This window comes from Hippoglossus stenolepis, chromosome 1, assembly GCF_022539355.2.
Source record: "Hippoglossus stenolepis isolate QCI-W04-F060 chromosome 1, HSTE1.2, whole genome shotgun sequence".
In the NCBI taxonomy this organism is placed as follows: Eukaryota; Metazoa; Chordata; class Actinopteri; order Pleuronectiformes; family Pleuronectidae; genus Hippoglossus; species Hippoglossus stenolepis.
The window spans coordinates 1,439,078-1,454,721 of NC_061483.1; the positions used below are offsets into that span (position 1 = coordinate 1,439,078).

The 15,644-nt window shown below is 47.2% G+C and overlaps 1 protein-coding gene across 9 annotated transcripts in view; it reads left to right on the forward strand.

Annotated features, from left to right (window-relative positions):
- The window catches only part of LOC118098764 (serine/threonine-protein kinase BRSK2), a 78,495-nt gene that overhangs the window by 33,317 nt on the left and 29,534 nt on the right, over nt 1-15,644 (forward strand). For all 9 annotated transcript variants that reach the window (XM_035142916.2, XM_035143165.2, XM_047343575.1 and 6 more), the window contains exons 2-3: nt 8,172-8,266; nt 15,338-15,423. In XM_035142916.2, the coding sequence (XP_034998807.2) occupies nt 8,172-8,266; nt 15,338-15,423 (181 nt within the window). The remainder of the gene's footprint in view (nt 1-8,171; nt 8,267-15,337; nt 15,424-15,644) is intronic.

Sequence of the window (15,644 nt, forward strand, 5' to 3'; positions counted from 1 at the left end):
AAATAATGATGGATGACGCATCTCCACTTCCTCCCATCGTCTAAAAATGAAGCAGCGACTATCTGTTGGAACGTCCGAGTTAACTTTCAGCTCAGGCAGAGATGTCGTGACTCCTCATGACACCACAGTGTTTGTGTGTTTGTGTGTCGCCGTCGGCCTCCTCGTGCTAATGGCCGACTCTGTGGGGAACTAACTTGTGCACAGCGGGCTGCTGCAGACGCTCTGACTCCATCTGAGCGTCAGCCACTGCTCCTCTGCAGCTGCACGACTGTGACACGCTGCGTTCACGTCCTGCAGGATCCGCTGGAAACACAAGTTCTGCAATATTCCAGCCTGTGCTTTTACTTTGAAGCCTGAGAACAATGTGCGGCCTGTCTTTAACTGAAGCTGCTTTCAGACCGAACTCTGCAGGTGTGAACGCAAAGGTCCGAGTGAGAGGCTGCGGATTATCTCCTGACTTTCTCTGCCTGGTCGTAGAAAGTCAGGAGAATTTGATGAAACAGAAAGAACTTAGATGTTAGGAGAGTTTGTGGTGATCAGAGCTGAGACGGTGTCAGGTGATGTAAACACGATCACGTGACCTCTGCAGCAGAGGTAACACGTCACTTCCTGTCTCTGTCTGCTGCACCCGGCTGCCCCCCTCTCAACTCTGGAGAAGCTCTCAGGTCTTCAGAGGAAAGCATGAAAACCATATATCCTGACTTTTAGTCCCTTTCATGAGTCAAACTTCACAAGTTGATTTTTAGATGTTAAACATCTGTAAAAGAATCTGAACCAGGACTTGTATTTCAGTATTTCCTGGTCCTGGTGCTTCACTCCAGGCTCTGACTTCCTGCAGCTGATTGGTTGTTTCTCAGTCAGTGGGACATGTGGGACATGTGGGACATGTGGGACGTCTCCGTCGGCTCCGAGGTTTCACGTCGATGAGTGTGACGACTCAGGCGGGAAATCAAATCAAACATCTGCATAAACAAGTATTTACAGAATGATATCGATCTGCTGCAGCTCATCAGTGATGGCGTCCGGCATCGCTGTGTCAAGTCCCCGATACGACCTCAACACAGCATGAAGCCTTTTACTGCCCCCTCTCTCTCTCTCTCTCTCTCTCTCTCTCTCTCTCTCTCTCTCTCTCTCTCTCTTCTCTCTCTCTCTCTCTCTCTCTCTCTCTCTCTCTCTCTCTCTCTCTCTCTCTCTCTCTCTCTCTCTCTCTCTCTCCTTCTTCTCTCTCCTTTCCCCTTTCTCTCCTCTCTCTCTCTCTCTCTCTCTCTCTCTCTCTCTCTCTCTCTCTCTCTCTCTCTCTCTCTCTCTCTCTCTCTCTCTCTCTCTCTCTCTCTCTCTCTCTCTCCTCTCTCTCCTCTCTCTCTCTCTCCTCTCTCTCTCTCCTCCTCTCTCTCTCTCTCTCTCTCTCTCTCTCTCTCTCTCTCTCTCTCTCTCTCTCTCTCTCTCTCTCTCTCTCTCTCTCTCTGTCTCTCTCTCTCTCTCTCTCTCTCTCTCTCTCTCTCTCTCTCTCTCTCTCTCTCTCCTCTCTCTCTCTCTCTCTCTCTCTCTCTCTCTCTCTCTCTCTCTCTCTCCATCTCTCTCTCTCTCTCTCTCTCTCTCTCTCTCTCCATCTCTCTCTCTCTCTCTCTCTCTCTCTCTCTCTCTCTCTCTCTCTCTCTCTCTCTCTCTCTCTCTCTCTCTCTCTCTCTCTCTCCATCTCTCTCTCTCTCTCTCTCTCTCTCTCTCTCTCTCTCTCTCTCTCTCTCTCCCTCTCTCTCTCTCTCTCTCTCTCCATCTCTCTCTCTCTCTCTCTCTCTCTCTCTCTTTCTCTCTCTCTCTCTCTCCATCTCTCTCTCTCTCTCTCTCTCTCTCTCTCTCTCTCTCTCTCTCTCGTGGCCTGACCTGCTTTCTTGGCCTCCCTTGTCTTCCTCTCCTCCCCCTCCTCCCCCTCCTCCCCCTCCTCCCGCTCACTGACAGAATAGAAAAGAGGAGAAGGCGGAGCTGGTTTTATTAATTACCTCATTAATGGAGAAGAAGGAGCTGGTTTTATGAAGATTTGGAGAAATGAGTGGTGATGGAGTGGGAGGGAGAGGGTAACCTTGACACACATGTGGTTGTTGATGTGAAGCAGAATGAAATGAGCTCAAATGTCCAAACAGAAAATAGAATGAGTTTACAGTCATTAGAGCACCAGCAGCTGAGAGCTGATTGGCTGCCGGAGCTGAGCCGCAGCATCATGTGTTTCCTGGTAGATTTCACTAACCATTGGTCTCTTCTTCTCTTCTCTCTCCTCATGCTCTCCTCTGATTGGACGGCTTCTACCTTCTGTCAACACGACGATCTGAGTACAGGTGAGAAACTCTCGTCTCACTTAAAACTTAGATATAGATAGTTCCTCTGTCACATGATCAGCAAGTGTTTCTGATCTGAGCTGATTAGTGACAGGTTGAATAACGAGATAACGAACATAACGAACATTAATGAGCTGTAGTCGTTGTTTCTATATCAATTTAATTCCTTAGTACCTGGATTCAGGTATCTGTACCCAACAGTACTTCTTCTGTGATGCTTTGCTTTCTCTGTAGTACCAGAGATGCATATAATTCATCGAGCTGGGTTGTTGTTGTTGGTGAAGTTGATTCTTCACGTAAAGTTTTATCGTCCATGGAAGGTGCAGCTTCTTTCTCTCTGGCTGCAGGTTAACGTTTCTTTTAATTGGCTTCACTCCTGGACGTAGCTTCCTGCTCCTTCACTGAACTTTATCAATAAAGAATACCTGGAAACTCTGCTGTCCAACCAGACCTTGATCATTTCAAACCCAGAGATTCCTCACTGGTCTGGAACGTGGCGTGGGACGGTCCAACGGCGTGCGATGCTTAATTCATGGTATGAAATCAATGTTGAGGCCCATTTCTGTCTATGTGATCTCATTAGCCTCAGCGGACAGGGAGAGCGTGGCCCGGCCTCGCTGCCGGGACGACCACGTGTCTCTCGCTGCCGCTGCTAAACCAGAAGCAGCAGTTAATCAATGTTACAGAGCGGTGGGGGGGGGGCTTGACTCGAATGATTGGCTGGAACAAAGGAGGATGGCATCAAATGACTTGAGAGCAAGGTGGGTGATTATAGGATGAATCGATATCTTCTTACTTGATATGAGGGCGGAGAAATAAATATGACCTGACGTGTGTGTGAGCAATAACGTCTCTGCTTTCCGTTCTGTTTGAGTCTCTGGTCTGAAGGAAACGTTTCCGTCTCTGATGAGATGTAGCGAGGCCACAGCTCAGGTTTGGCGGCGGCCGGGTTTCAGGGCGGGATCATCAGTCGAGTCCCTGACAGGTGGAAGACTGCTGCCGGATGATGAGCGGAGTCAAGAAGTATTTTCCTACATGAGCGTAAAATCCCATTTTACTTTAACGATCTCCTCTGATACTTTCTTCTCAGAAATGATGATTTTTCATTTACGAAGCCAAACGGCTCTCCAGTGGATTTCTTTCTGTGGGGCTTGGTGGAGTGGATCTCCTCAGGGAGCCATTCAAATCTCATTAATCCTCCGCTGCCTATATGTTGTAAGCTTATGAACTATATCTATCATCCGCTAATCGCAGGGTTTGTGTTTTGGGAGTGTCATTGAGAAAAGACCCCGATTTCTCCTGATGGTTAAGCTGCTGCCTTGAATGGAAGCTCGCTCTGTGAATGTGAATCAGAAAACGTGAGTAGTTTATTATTCGTTTTCTCTCTGAGAGTCTGAAGCTTCGTGTCTTTGTTCCATCGTTTCCTTCGATCTGGTTAGTTTTGGTTTCACATTGTGATTAGGGAGCGCGTTAGATTTAGATCGTGTATTTGTGCGTCCCCACAATCGTCCAGAGGACTCGATCGGACCTGAAACCGGGTCGATCGTCCTCTGGTGTGGAGGAGACGTTATAGATGTGAATCCTGGACTGACTGTGTAAAGGGGAGAAATCTGACGTGACGCTGACAGCTCTGTTTGTCACACTTTGAGGGGTGTGACATCTGAAGGTCACCCAAACAACAGCTGACCCGTCAACACTGATCACCATCGACGGCTCGCGTTCTGTAGATCTGCAGGATCCCTGTTTTTCGTGCGACGAGCGCCCGACTCTGCTGCTCTGGGACAAAAATCATCCGTCCAGTGTTTTCAGGATTTCTGACACATCATCTTCTCTTCTCCAGACACTTGTCACTTCACAGGAGAAAGTTTCACTTTGTGTCCGGCTCCTCTCTCCCTCAGCCTCCGTGGGAAGTAAACAGCGCTAACGTGTCATTGTTGGAGAGAAAAGTAAAGTAGCAGCTGTCTCATTTCAAACGTTCCGCTCCTGCTGGACTAGAAACGTCCTCATCCACCTGCTAACGTGAACAGGAAAAGCAGATGTGCGGCGACGCTGGAAGAAACTTCTGAGGAGCTGAGCGACCGGAGGGAGAGAAAAGTTTGACACAGTTGAATCGTTCAGCGGCCAATAGGATTTATTTTACTTTTTAAAATCTGCTTGTCTGTGGAGCTGGTTTCTTCCCACAGTAACGTCAGATGTTTTAATTAGTTATTCAATAACATAAAAACTCAGCTGTCAATCACGACGTCTCAGCCTGACTCGTGATTGGTGGAGCACGTGGATCACTGCTGATTTTGTATTCCAGAAGTTTTCCTTCTGCAGTGAGTTAAAAACGTGTGAAGCGTTAATTAAAGCTTCCTCTCAGCTGTTAGTTCTTTTCCCTCCACTCTGCTTATTTAGCCATGAATGCTATCTTATTAGCGCCTTCCAGCTGGCTATGCTAATTCACGCTAACTCCTCCGGTCACTTCTTCTTCGACGTAATTATCAGCTGGTTTGTCGCTTCCAATCAGTCGAGACTACGACGGAACAAAAGCTCCGGTTATCGTCCAGAGGAATTAAAAATAAAGCACGAAGAGGAAGGAAATATTGGACAATGATTTTATGTCGTTACTTTTTTAAATGCAATGTAATGATACAAATAAAATAAAGCAATAAAACAGAGAAAAGTTGGAAGCTATTTAATAAAAATGTATGTTTAATAGAGTTATAAAGAAGATAATGAGGCAGCCAATAAATCAGATCTGAGGGAAATCAGTGAAAATGTTTTAACTTGTTCTCTCGTAATTTTGAAGAAAGTGAAAGAAGAATCATCTCTTTCCTGACCTGCAAGTCGGGGGGGAGGGTATGACCTGAAAGGAATATCTGTGTATTTTTCTCTTTTTGGAAGGTGACGGTTTTATGTCGAGGTTTAACTTTAGGAGGAGAAGCTTGTTCTCATCAAAACTTTCCATCTCTTACTCGTAAACTGCAGCTTCTATTAACTGCATCAGGCTCAAGTTTCTGTTTTACTTCTTGCTGTTGATTTATCACAGCGATGCACGAAGTCTTGTTGTAATCTCACTTTCAAACAAACAATTTAAGAAACGGAGTTTCCTTTGTGGAGGTGAGAGTAAAATAAAAGATGTGTGAGGATACGTTCCTGCACCGAGCACCAACAGGGTCCCTCACCTCCTCTTCCTGTTGCCATAGTGACCAGGATATAAGCTATAGATATTAATATTCTACTAAATGATCCCAGTTGATAAATTAATCAATTTAAAAATGAGTGAGCAAACTAAAATCATCTTTATTGCAAGGCAGCGATAAAATACAGTTATTTCGTCTTAATCTTGTCATTTTATTTTCGCCATAATTGAAGAAATTACCTTTTGCATATTTACATAAATTATATATAAACTCATGCAGCAGTTTTTCGAGTCATTTCAGAACGAAGCCAACGCAGCTGCTCAGTTTAATGTGTCAGGTCAGTTTCATTCATCTTCCATTTAACCTCTTTCTCTGCCGGTTATTGTTCTGTTATTATCTCCACGTCTATAAAACACAATGCACGAGGAACTAAGGTGATGAAGGGGCTCGGGTAAAAGCTCCGTGAACTCGTCCTGTAGAAACGAGGATGTTTCTCAGTGTGAAAATGGCCGATTATTACTGTGGGAACATAATGATTCTAATAACTGAGACGCACAATGAAAACTGTCAGTGGAGAAATAATGAGAGAAGCTGCACTGAGCATTACCGAAGCTGTGGTGTGGTTTCAGTGGAGAAACTCTTCTAACCCCCAGTGGATCCATGAAGCTGGAACTTCAGTCTGTGATACGGGAGACTTTCCTGCTCGGAGACGTGGAAACACGACTGAGCCCTGATCTCTTCTTATCTCTGTTCTCGTGCCTCAGTAGCCAGAGGCGGTACTCTTTTATATTTCCAGGTTCCGTCCCGTGTGAACGTGATATGTAAAGATCTGTACAAACCGATGGGATGAGGTCAAAGGGTCACGGTGACCTCACGTTGTTGTTTGACTTCATTACATCTGGCACAAAGTGAGTGATTAGATTTCAGAGGGTCAAAGGTCACAGGGACCCGATGTGAGTCTGGACACCTTGAGCGTGGGTGACAGCAGGTCTGTGGTTTGACTACAAACCACAGACCTGCTGTCAGTGTGCAGAGATCCTCTACATATGGTGAAATAACAAGGTGCAAACCTGGTGATTGGTTCATTTGAACAAGCCATAGTTTGTGTCTGTCGTCTTGTTGGTTCCACTGTATAACATCATACGACTTCATAGTGAAGATATCGTTCCTTTTAGGGCTGCACGATATTAGGAAAATGTGACATGCGATAACCTTGTTAAAATCGCCATGACGATAAACGTTCCGTACATTGAGATTAAAGGTCAAAGGTCACTGTGGTCTCACATAATCCTCGTTTGCCTCGTGAACACGTCGTCTTCAGAACGCCTCAACAGAATCTTTTCAAATTTAACACAAACGTTCACTTACACTCAGGGACTAACTGATTTAATTTGTGAGGTCAACGGTCAAAGTGACTGTGACCTTACAAAATAAAATGTTTACATAAATCTCGTCTATTCCTGGTAAAAACATTTGACTCTTTTGCTGATGAATGATTAGTTAGAGACGAGGAAAAATTATCTTTTAATTCTCTTATCTCCTGATCAGTCAGCCTCTCGCTCTGGACTCTCTCCCGTCTTCGTCCCTCCGTCCCTTCACCTCCTCTCACAACATGAGCAGGTGAAGGTGTCTCACCTCCGCTCTGCAGTCGTCCTCCAGCGGCTCTGACATCAGTGAGACGTGGTGAATGTCGCCTGGGAGGAGGTTTCGTCTCCGACCTGAGACATGAAAGAGGCCCAGACGGCCATGTTGGCCCAAACGCCCCCGATGGGCTCGACTCTGCTTGTCACCTTTCAAACACCGAGTGTCCTGTGATAGATTCTGTGTCTGTGTGAATGCAGCGTGAGGTAATGAGGAGGTGCATATGCGCGGTGGCATTTTCCCGTCTGCAGACCTCCAGTACAAAGTGAAGTGAACGGTGTCGGAGCCTTGATGGAGACGGATGGAGTCGTCCCGGCTGTAATGAGATGAAGCTGCTGTTGACATTTCTGAGTCACTTCACAATGAAACATAAGACACCTGAGAAAATCCAGTTTTGTTTTCTGTAAAGTGAGAATCTGCAGCGAGAGATTTTGATGGTGTCAGCTGATGTTGGACTATGATCACAACACTGCTTGATACACAACACGTCTCCTCACATCTTCGACCATCAGGAACTCCTCCGTTCATCTGCTCCTTCATCTCCATCAGACATTCTGTATAAACACTTTAAACATGAAGTTACAAACTGGTTCTTCTCATGTAGTGAATCCTGTTGTGTTGATGTGTTCAGTTCCATCAGCATCTGTTGGACTTGTGTCCTGGGAGAGGATCCTCACATGGGACTGAGCTTCATTCACTGATCACTAAGTTTCTCTGTAGTTTGACTCTAGTTGAGTGAAGAACAGAGGAAGTTGCTCCTTGTTAACGTCTATGAGACAAATAACATGTGATTGATTGATTGATTGATTGATTGATTGATTGATTGATTGATTATTTAAAGCAACGAGCTGTTTTTAGACAGTTCTTGTTTCTCATATGAAGAAGCAGCAGGAGATTTTCCGTTGAATTCCAAAAATGATGTTAAAACTCCTCAACATGTCGATGTGACCTATGATCATATTGAGAAAATCACGAGGATTAAAAGTTGCATTTCCATTGTTGCTCTTCTCATTCCTCACGTTGACGTTCATGATATTTTCACTGTGACTTGATGTGAATAAAATGTGTGTTTCAGGTCTGGTGAAGCTCGGCGTCCACTGCGTCACGTGTCAGAAAGTCGCCGTAAAGATTGTCAACAGAGAAAAGCTCAGCGAGTCTGTTCTTATGAAGGTAAGACATGTAACAACACTACACCCCCGACTTATTGTGTTTGAACCTGTGGGCGTCGGAAAGCACCGGATTGATCCGGTGCTGTTGTCTTTCAATTCAAAGCCCGTGAAATGAGATCATCTCTGAGCATCCTTCAGGCACAACGTTCTTAAAGGATTATTTGGGATATTTTATGATTTTTTATTATTGTCAACGACGTTGGCTCCAGAACAGATGTTACTCTGGGGCTATTTCCAGAGTTTGTGGCGGCAGGTGGATGGTGTGTGTGTTCCCGGTGGTGAAGGAACCGTTCACCCACATGCAGGAGAATGTGGCGCAGGTGGAATTCAAGGTGCCTGTGAGTCACATGGTGACGAGCGGCTGTTCCCGTCAGCCGTCGTCCTCCTACACCTGCAAACAGCTGGACGCAGCCAAAACCTGCAGAGATGAGTCACATGAGCAGAGTGACGGACGCCAGTGACTCATGATCATCTGTGTGTGTGTGTGTGTGTGTGTGTGTGTGTGTGTGTGTGTGTGTGTGTGTGTGTGTGTGTGTGTGTGTGTGTGGAACCAGCTGCTCCCACAGTTAACTCTGATTGGTTGTTAACACGATGAGAGTGGACAAAGGTGTTTGGTTGTCAAGGGGAGAAACATCCCATAAATGTTGTTCAATTTAATTTACACCTTTTGTTTCGAGCTGTCAGCCGATTGGTTGCAGGCTCGGTTCTCCCTTCGATACAACCTGGGTCTGTTTACTCCACGTTCTGCTTTCACTCCTGTTACCTGTGAAATTGGTGATCTGGGACTTTGGTTCAGGGAAGAGCTCAACATGTTGGTGCAGATCTGGATCAGGGGACAGAATCAGGAACTCAACTTATTAAACGTTGTGGGAGAACAAGTCCTGGCTCAGGCAGAGGACGGATAGTTCTGACCGTGTGTCACCTGGTGAAGCTTGACGAGAGGCGGCTGGTGGAGGTGTGAGCTGAGTGAGGCTTCACTTCTCATAGTTTAATAATCTGGATGTGCGTAGCTGAGGTGAAGGCAGCTCCTCTCGTCTGGAGGGTGGACGTCCCAGCAGCTTCCTCTAATCTCTCTCGCCTCGGTCTTATTTTAGAAGGGCCCTGCTGTTGTCATGGCAACAGGCAGCTATAGGGTCGGGGTGTTCTCACACAATGAAGAGGATGAAAAAGAAGAAGAAGAATTCATGACGTCAGCAAATAACACAAACACCCGAACACACATCAGTGTGACCGACCCACACTCCGACCCTGACAGCTACCTGCCTGTGTGTGTGTGTGTGTGTGTGTGTGTGTGTGTGTGTGTGTGTGTGTGTGTGTGTGTGTGTGTGTGTGTGTGTGTGTGTGTGTGTGTGTGTGTTAAATATTGAGTTTCCAGATGTTTTAAAGAGGAGAACTCATCTGTAAAGTATTCTAAAGTGAAGGACGTCTTAACGCCGACTTAACGAGCTCATCGCCATCAGCGGAGGAGACGCTCTCTGCTGATTGGCTGATGGAATCCACACGCCTGCTCTGTTCTTCCTTTCTCCTCGTCTCCTTCCCTTTCTCTCCTTCCTCATCCTTCCTGTTTTTCTCCTTCTCTCATCTCCTTCCTCTCTCTTTATCTCATTTTCATCCAATCTCCCTTTTCTTCCTTTCCCTCCTCTTAAACATCCTTTCTTCAACCTCTCCTCCATCCTTTCTCTTTTCTGCTTTTTCCTCTCCTCTCCTCCTTTCCTTTCCTGCTCATTTGTTTTTCTTTTTGTCTTCTTGTTCCTTTCCTTCACCTTTATTTCTTCTACTTTCTAATCTTTCCCTGCTTTTCTTACATTTCTTTTTACATTCTTCTTTCCTCTTCCTCTCCTGCCTTGTTTCCTCTCCTCTTCCTATCCTCTCTTCCTCTTCCTCTCCTCCCTCATCTCCTCTTCCTCTTCCTCTTCCTCTCTTCCTCTTCCTCTTCCTCTCCTCCCTCATCTCCTCTCCTCTCCTCTCCCTCTCCTCTCTTCTCCTCTCCTCTCTTCCTCTCCTCCTCTCCTCCTCTCCTCCTCTCTTCCCCTCACCTTTGTTTCCTCTCCTCTTTCCCTACTCTCTTCCCCACCTCCCTCATTTCTTCTCCTCTTTTCCTCTTCCTCTTCCTCCTCTTCCTCTCCTCCCTCATCTCCTCTCCTGCCTTGTTTCCTCTCCTTGCCTCTCTTCCCCTCCTCTATTCTCTCCTGACTTCCTCTTCTTTCTCTCCTCTCCTCTCTTCCCCTCCTACTTAGTTTCCTCTCCTCTTCCTCTCCTCTCTTTCTCTCCACCCTTGTTTCCTCTCTTCTTTCTCTCCTCTCTTCCCCTCCTCCCTCGTTTCTTCACATCTGTTCCTCCTCTTCCTTTCCTCCCTCGTTTCCTCTTCCTCCTCCACCTCTCCTCTTCCTCTCCTCTCTTCCTCTTCACTTTTATTACCTCTCCTCCTCCTCTCTTCTTTCTCTCCTCTCTTCCCCTCCTCCCTCGTTTCCTCTCCTCTCCTTCCTCCTCCTCTTCCTCTCCTCTCTTCCTCTCCACTTTTATTACCTCTCCTCCACCTCTCTTCTTTCTCTCCTCTCTTCTCCGCCTCCCTCGTTTCTTCACATCTCTTCCTCTTCTCCCTCCTCTCCCCCTCTCCTCTCCTCTTCTGGTTCCTAAAGATGCTCAGTTGTTCTGTCTCTTCTCCTGATCACCTGATGCTGTCAACGTTGACCACTTGATTGATTGTGATTGGAGGAACCCGAGCTCTCGTCCTCCTTTGCCTCTCTCCCTCTCTTCAGGATCGCCCGAGCGTCATAGCAACAGATGGCGGTTTCATTAGCAGGAGGATGTTCTGATTTATCGCCGCTCGTGCCCCTCGACTCCGCATCGTGTTTCCATTAAACAGGGATTTGAGAACAGCGCGTTGTAACCAGAGTCAATCCTCGTAATTCATTAAGAGCAGCCGTCACACGGAGCCGCTGAGTGCTGCCGGGAGTCAGGAGCCCGGGGCCCCTCGGTGGGCCGGAGGAGAACTGGCATCAGCAGGTTGGGAAGTTTAAATCGGTCTCTCCCAGCTCTGTCTCCTCCTGACGCTGAAGTTTTGAGGTGAGTGAGTTCGTTCTGCGATGATTCAATAAAAAACTTTTTTATCGTCTGACTCGCAGCCAGTCGAGCTCAGACGTGGGAGGAAATATTTGGGCTTTCCTGGTTCCAGAAGCAAAAGTCACCTTCATGTTTCTCATACACGGTGTTCGGTGAGTCATAGCTGGAGCCGCGCCGCCGCTGGGATCAGCACAAAACTCTCCTCGTTGAATCATCAGCACTAAAGAGTAACGAGCGTCTGAAGAGGCTCGAGTCCCAGAGAACATCCGGCCAAAGTTTGTTTGGCAGAAAGTCTGAGAGACGACTCCTGCAGCTCGGCTGTCTGTGGGTTTCTAACACAGAGAGTCTGCTGCTGTGAGCTCTGTGAATAAAGACGGACACAATGAGGAAGACGAGGAGATTCCAGAGCTTCTGGTGATAAAGGCCGACGCGTGTCTTCTTCTAGGTCCTCAGATAAACTACAGCAGTGGTCCGTAACTGACGGCCTGCAGCCAATAACATCTGTCCTGCAAGGTCACCTGATAGTTTGATTTCATTTCATCACATCGGGCCGAGACAGACAAGCAGCTGCTGATCTCCGTCATGGCAGCAACATTCATAAAGTCACTTCCTCTTTGGCAAGTTGTCTTCAAAGTAAAAGCACATTGGTCATTTTGTAATGCTTTACACTGAACTGACTAACAGAGCTTTTATTTTGAAAAGTTATGAACCTGGGTCTGAAGATTGTCGGTTTGTTTAACGGACTCTGAAACAGTCGACATGTGATGTATGAAAAAATAACATCAGTTCAGTAAATCACTCAAACTTATATATAAACCACAGAGTATAAAATCTTCAGTGCAGATAAACCAGGTAGGATGGACACAAAGTTGTCTAACTTCCCTCTGCACCACATGAGTTTGAGGGACGAAGTATCAACACAGGACAAGAACACAACATTACAGATACACAACTTTACTATAAAATATAATATAATATAATAATAAAACCCAACATTACAGTCACACACGTTTACAACAGGAACTGAAATGTGATATGAATGAAGAACCTGTAACCGAACTTAAGTTCTTAATGAGTAACGTGATGAAAGCTCACGTGTTAACGCCTCTTTAATGGCGGTGAACACAGCTGGAGACGTTTCTGTTCCATCGGCTCGACGGAGGATGAACCTGAGATAATTGAGGTGAGTGGGAGAAGATCGGCGTCTCAGTCGTGGCCTCGCCGACGCCGCCACAGCTCGCGTTTCTCCACCGTCTCCTCCTTTTATTACCACACATTAAAAAAAGCAAGTGGGCCATAATGGAGCTTAATGAATGTGGACGTCGCTGCTCACCCGTGGTGGTGGGGGGGCAGGGAGCGTGTGTTTACCTTGTACATGTGTTTAATTAGCCTCTGCCATGTTACCCTGTGAGCGCCTGGTCACGTGAGGGTAGTTAGATCTGACAGCAGGTCTGATGCTCCACACCTGCATCATACATGAGTCATACATGTGGCATGTGGGAGTCGAACCCTGCAGCTCCAGTTAAAGACTCAAAGCTGGATGGAAGGAAAGATCCACAATTAAACACTTTGCTTCTTAATTAATTTTATATTCTTCAGGGGTTCAGGATGAGACAAGGTTCAGGAGGAGGTTCAGGACGAGGTTCAGGATGAGACGGGTTTCAGGAGGAGGTTCAGGATAGACGAGGTTCGGGATGAGACAAGGTTCAGGACGAGATGAGGTTCAGGATGAGGTTCAGGATGAGACGAGTTTCAGGACGAGGTTCAGGACGAGTTTCAGGACGAGTTCAGGACGAGACAAGGTTCAGGATGAGACGAGGTTCAGGATGAGACGAGGTTCAGGACGGATGAGGTTCAGGAGGAGGTTCAGGATGAGGTTCAGGATGAGACGAGTTTCAGGACGAGGTTCAGGACGAGGTTCAGGATAGGTTCAGGGCGAGACGAGTTTCAGGACGAGACGAGTTTCAGGACGAGGTTCAGGACGAGACAAGGTTCAGGATGAGACGAGTTTCAGGACGAGGTTCAGGATGAGACAAGGTTCAGGAGGCGAGGTTCAGGACGAGGGTTCAGGACGAGTTCAGGATGAGACGAGGTTCAGGACGAGGTTCAGGATGAGACGAGGTTCAGGACGAGGTTCAGGATGAGACGAGTTTCAGGAGGAGGTTCAGGACGAGACTCAGGACAAGGTTCAGGATGAGACGAGGTTCAGGTGGAGACAAGGTTCAGGACGAGGTTCAGGACGAGACCAGTTTCAGGACGAGACGAGGTTCAGGATGAGACGAGTTTCAGGACAAGTTTCAGGACGAGGTTCAGGATGAGGTTCAGGATGAGACAAGGTTCAGGCAGTCAGAGTTAGAAGACGAGGTTCAGGATGAGACGAGGTTCAGGACGAGGTTCAGGATGAGACAAGGTTCAGGACGAGGTTCAGGAGGAGGTTCAGGACGAGACGAGGTTCAGGACGAGACGAGGTTCAGGACGAGACGAGGTTCAGGAAGAGACGAGGTTCAGGACGAGACGAGGTTCAGGAGAGGTTCAGGACGAGGTTCAGGAGGAGGTTCAGGATGAGACGAGGTTCAGGACGAGACGAGGTTCAGGACGAGACGAGGTTCAAGATGAGACGAGGTTCAGGACGAGACGAGGTTCAAGATGAGACGAGGTTCAGGACGAGACGAGGTTCAGGAGGAGGTTCAGGACGAGATTCAGGAGGGGTTCAGGAGGACAAGGTTCAGGACGAGGCAAGAGGAGGTTCAGGACGAGACGAGGTTCAGGGCGAGGCGAGGTTCAGGACGGGAGGTTCAGGAGGGGTTCAGGGCGGCGAGGTTCAGGAGGAGAGGTTCAGGACGAGACGAGGTTCAGGACGAGACAGGTTTCAGGAGGAGGTTCAGGACGAGACGAGGTTCAGGACGAGACGAGGTTCAGGACGAGACGAGGTTCAGGACGAGACGAGGTTCAGGAGGAGACGAGTTTCAGGAGGAGGTTCAGGACGAGGCAAGTTTCAGGAGGAGGTTCAGGAGAGATGAGGTTCAGGAGGAGGTTCAGGAGGAGATGAGGTTCAGGACGAGGCAGGGTTCAGGGCGGAGCAGTTTCAGAGGAGGTTCAGGAGGGATGAGGTTCAGGAGGAGGTTCAGGAGGAGACGAGTTTCAGGAGGAGGTTCAGGACGAGACGAGTTTCAGGAGGAGGTTCAGGAGGAGATGAGGTTCAGGGAGGTTCAGGAGGAGACGAGGTTCAGGACGAGACGAGGTTCAGGACGAGGCGGTTTCAGGACGAGGTTCAGGACGAGACGAGGTTCAGGAGAGGTTCAGGACGAGACGAGGTTCAGGGCGAGACGAGGTTCAGGAGGAAGCTGTTGTGACGCTCTGCTCTGAAACCACGAGGCCAAAGATGAAAAGAAATTCTCTTTTTATTGATTTATTCGCCCTCACTCGCCCTGACGGACCTTTTGAAGTCTGGCAGCTTTGATAGAAATGAAATGTCCTCTTCTGGTGTCGTCTGTGCGACGTCTGGCCTCTTGAACCCGTCATGTCTCCGCCCCTCAGCGAGGAGAGGATGACTCAGAGTTTGGTTTGTGGACAGACGGTCAGGACAAGAGTCATGAGGGGGGGAAGAGGAGTTGATTGACAGATGACTGATCATGTTTAATTAAAGCCCACTGATGAAAATCTGAAATCAATCAGACGAATCAACACGGGAGTAGTTTGATCACCTGTGGGGGAAATAAACAAATGTCACTGATCTGACATTTTCAACAAACTGATATTGATCATTGATAAAGTGTCTGTTGTGGTGGAAACATCTGTCTCTGTTCGGACTCTGCAGGTCAAAGATGCGTCACAAGCTGTGTTCCGTCTTCTTCGTGGGTCACGTAGACCGAACAGAAATGACACGTTTAAGAGAAAACTGTATTTTGTCACTTGAGTGTTAGCTTGATGACGTCAACGTGTTTCCAGCTTTGTTGTCGACCTCTTGATTGTCTTTGTGTAACCGTTTTTCTCTCCTGTGTTTCTCCAGGTGGAACGGGAAATAGCGATTCTCAAACTCATAGAACATCCTCACGTTTTAAAGCTGCACGACGTCTACGAAAACAAGAAATACCTGTAAGTACACGTGAAAACTGAAAGACCACGATTCTAAATACAAAGAGGAAAAAACCCACCGACCTCTAGGACACAAATATTCAGCAGAGTTCAAATCAAATCAAATTTGTCTCAATTTGTTGTGTTGATGCGTCTCATTGATTCTCATCTTCTGTTAATTTGTTGTTTCACTTCGATGTAAAACATTGTCAGATAGAAAACCCAGGACTGTGCAGAACACT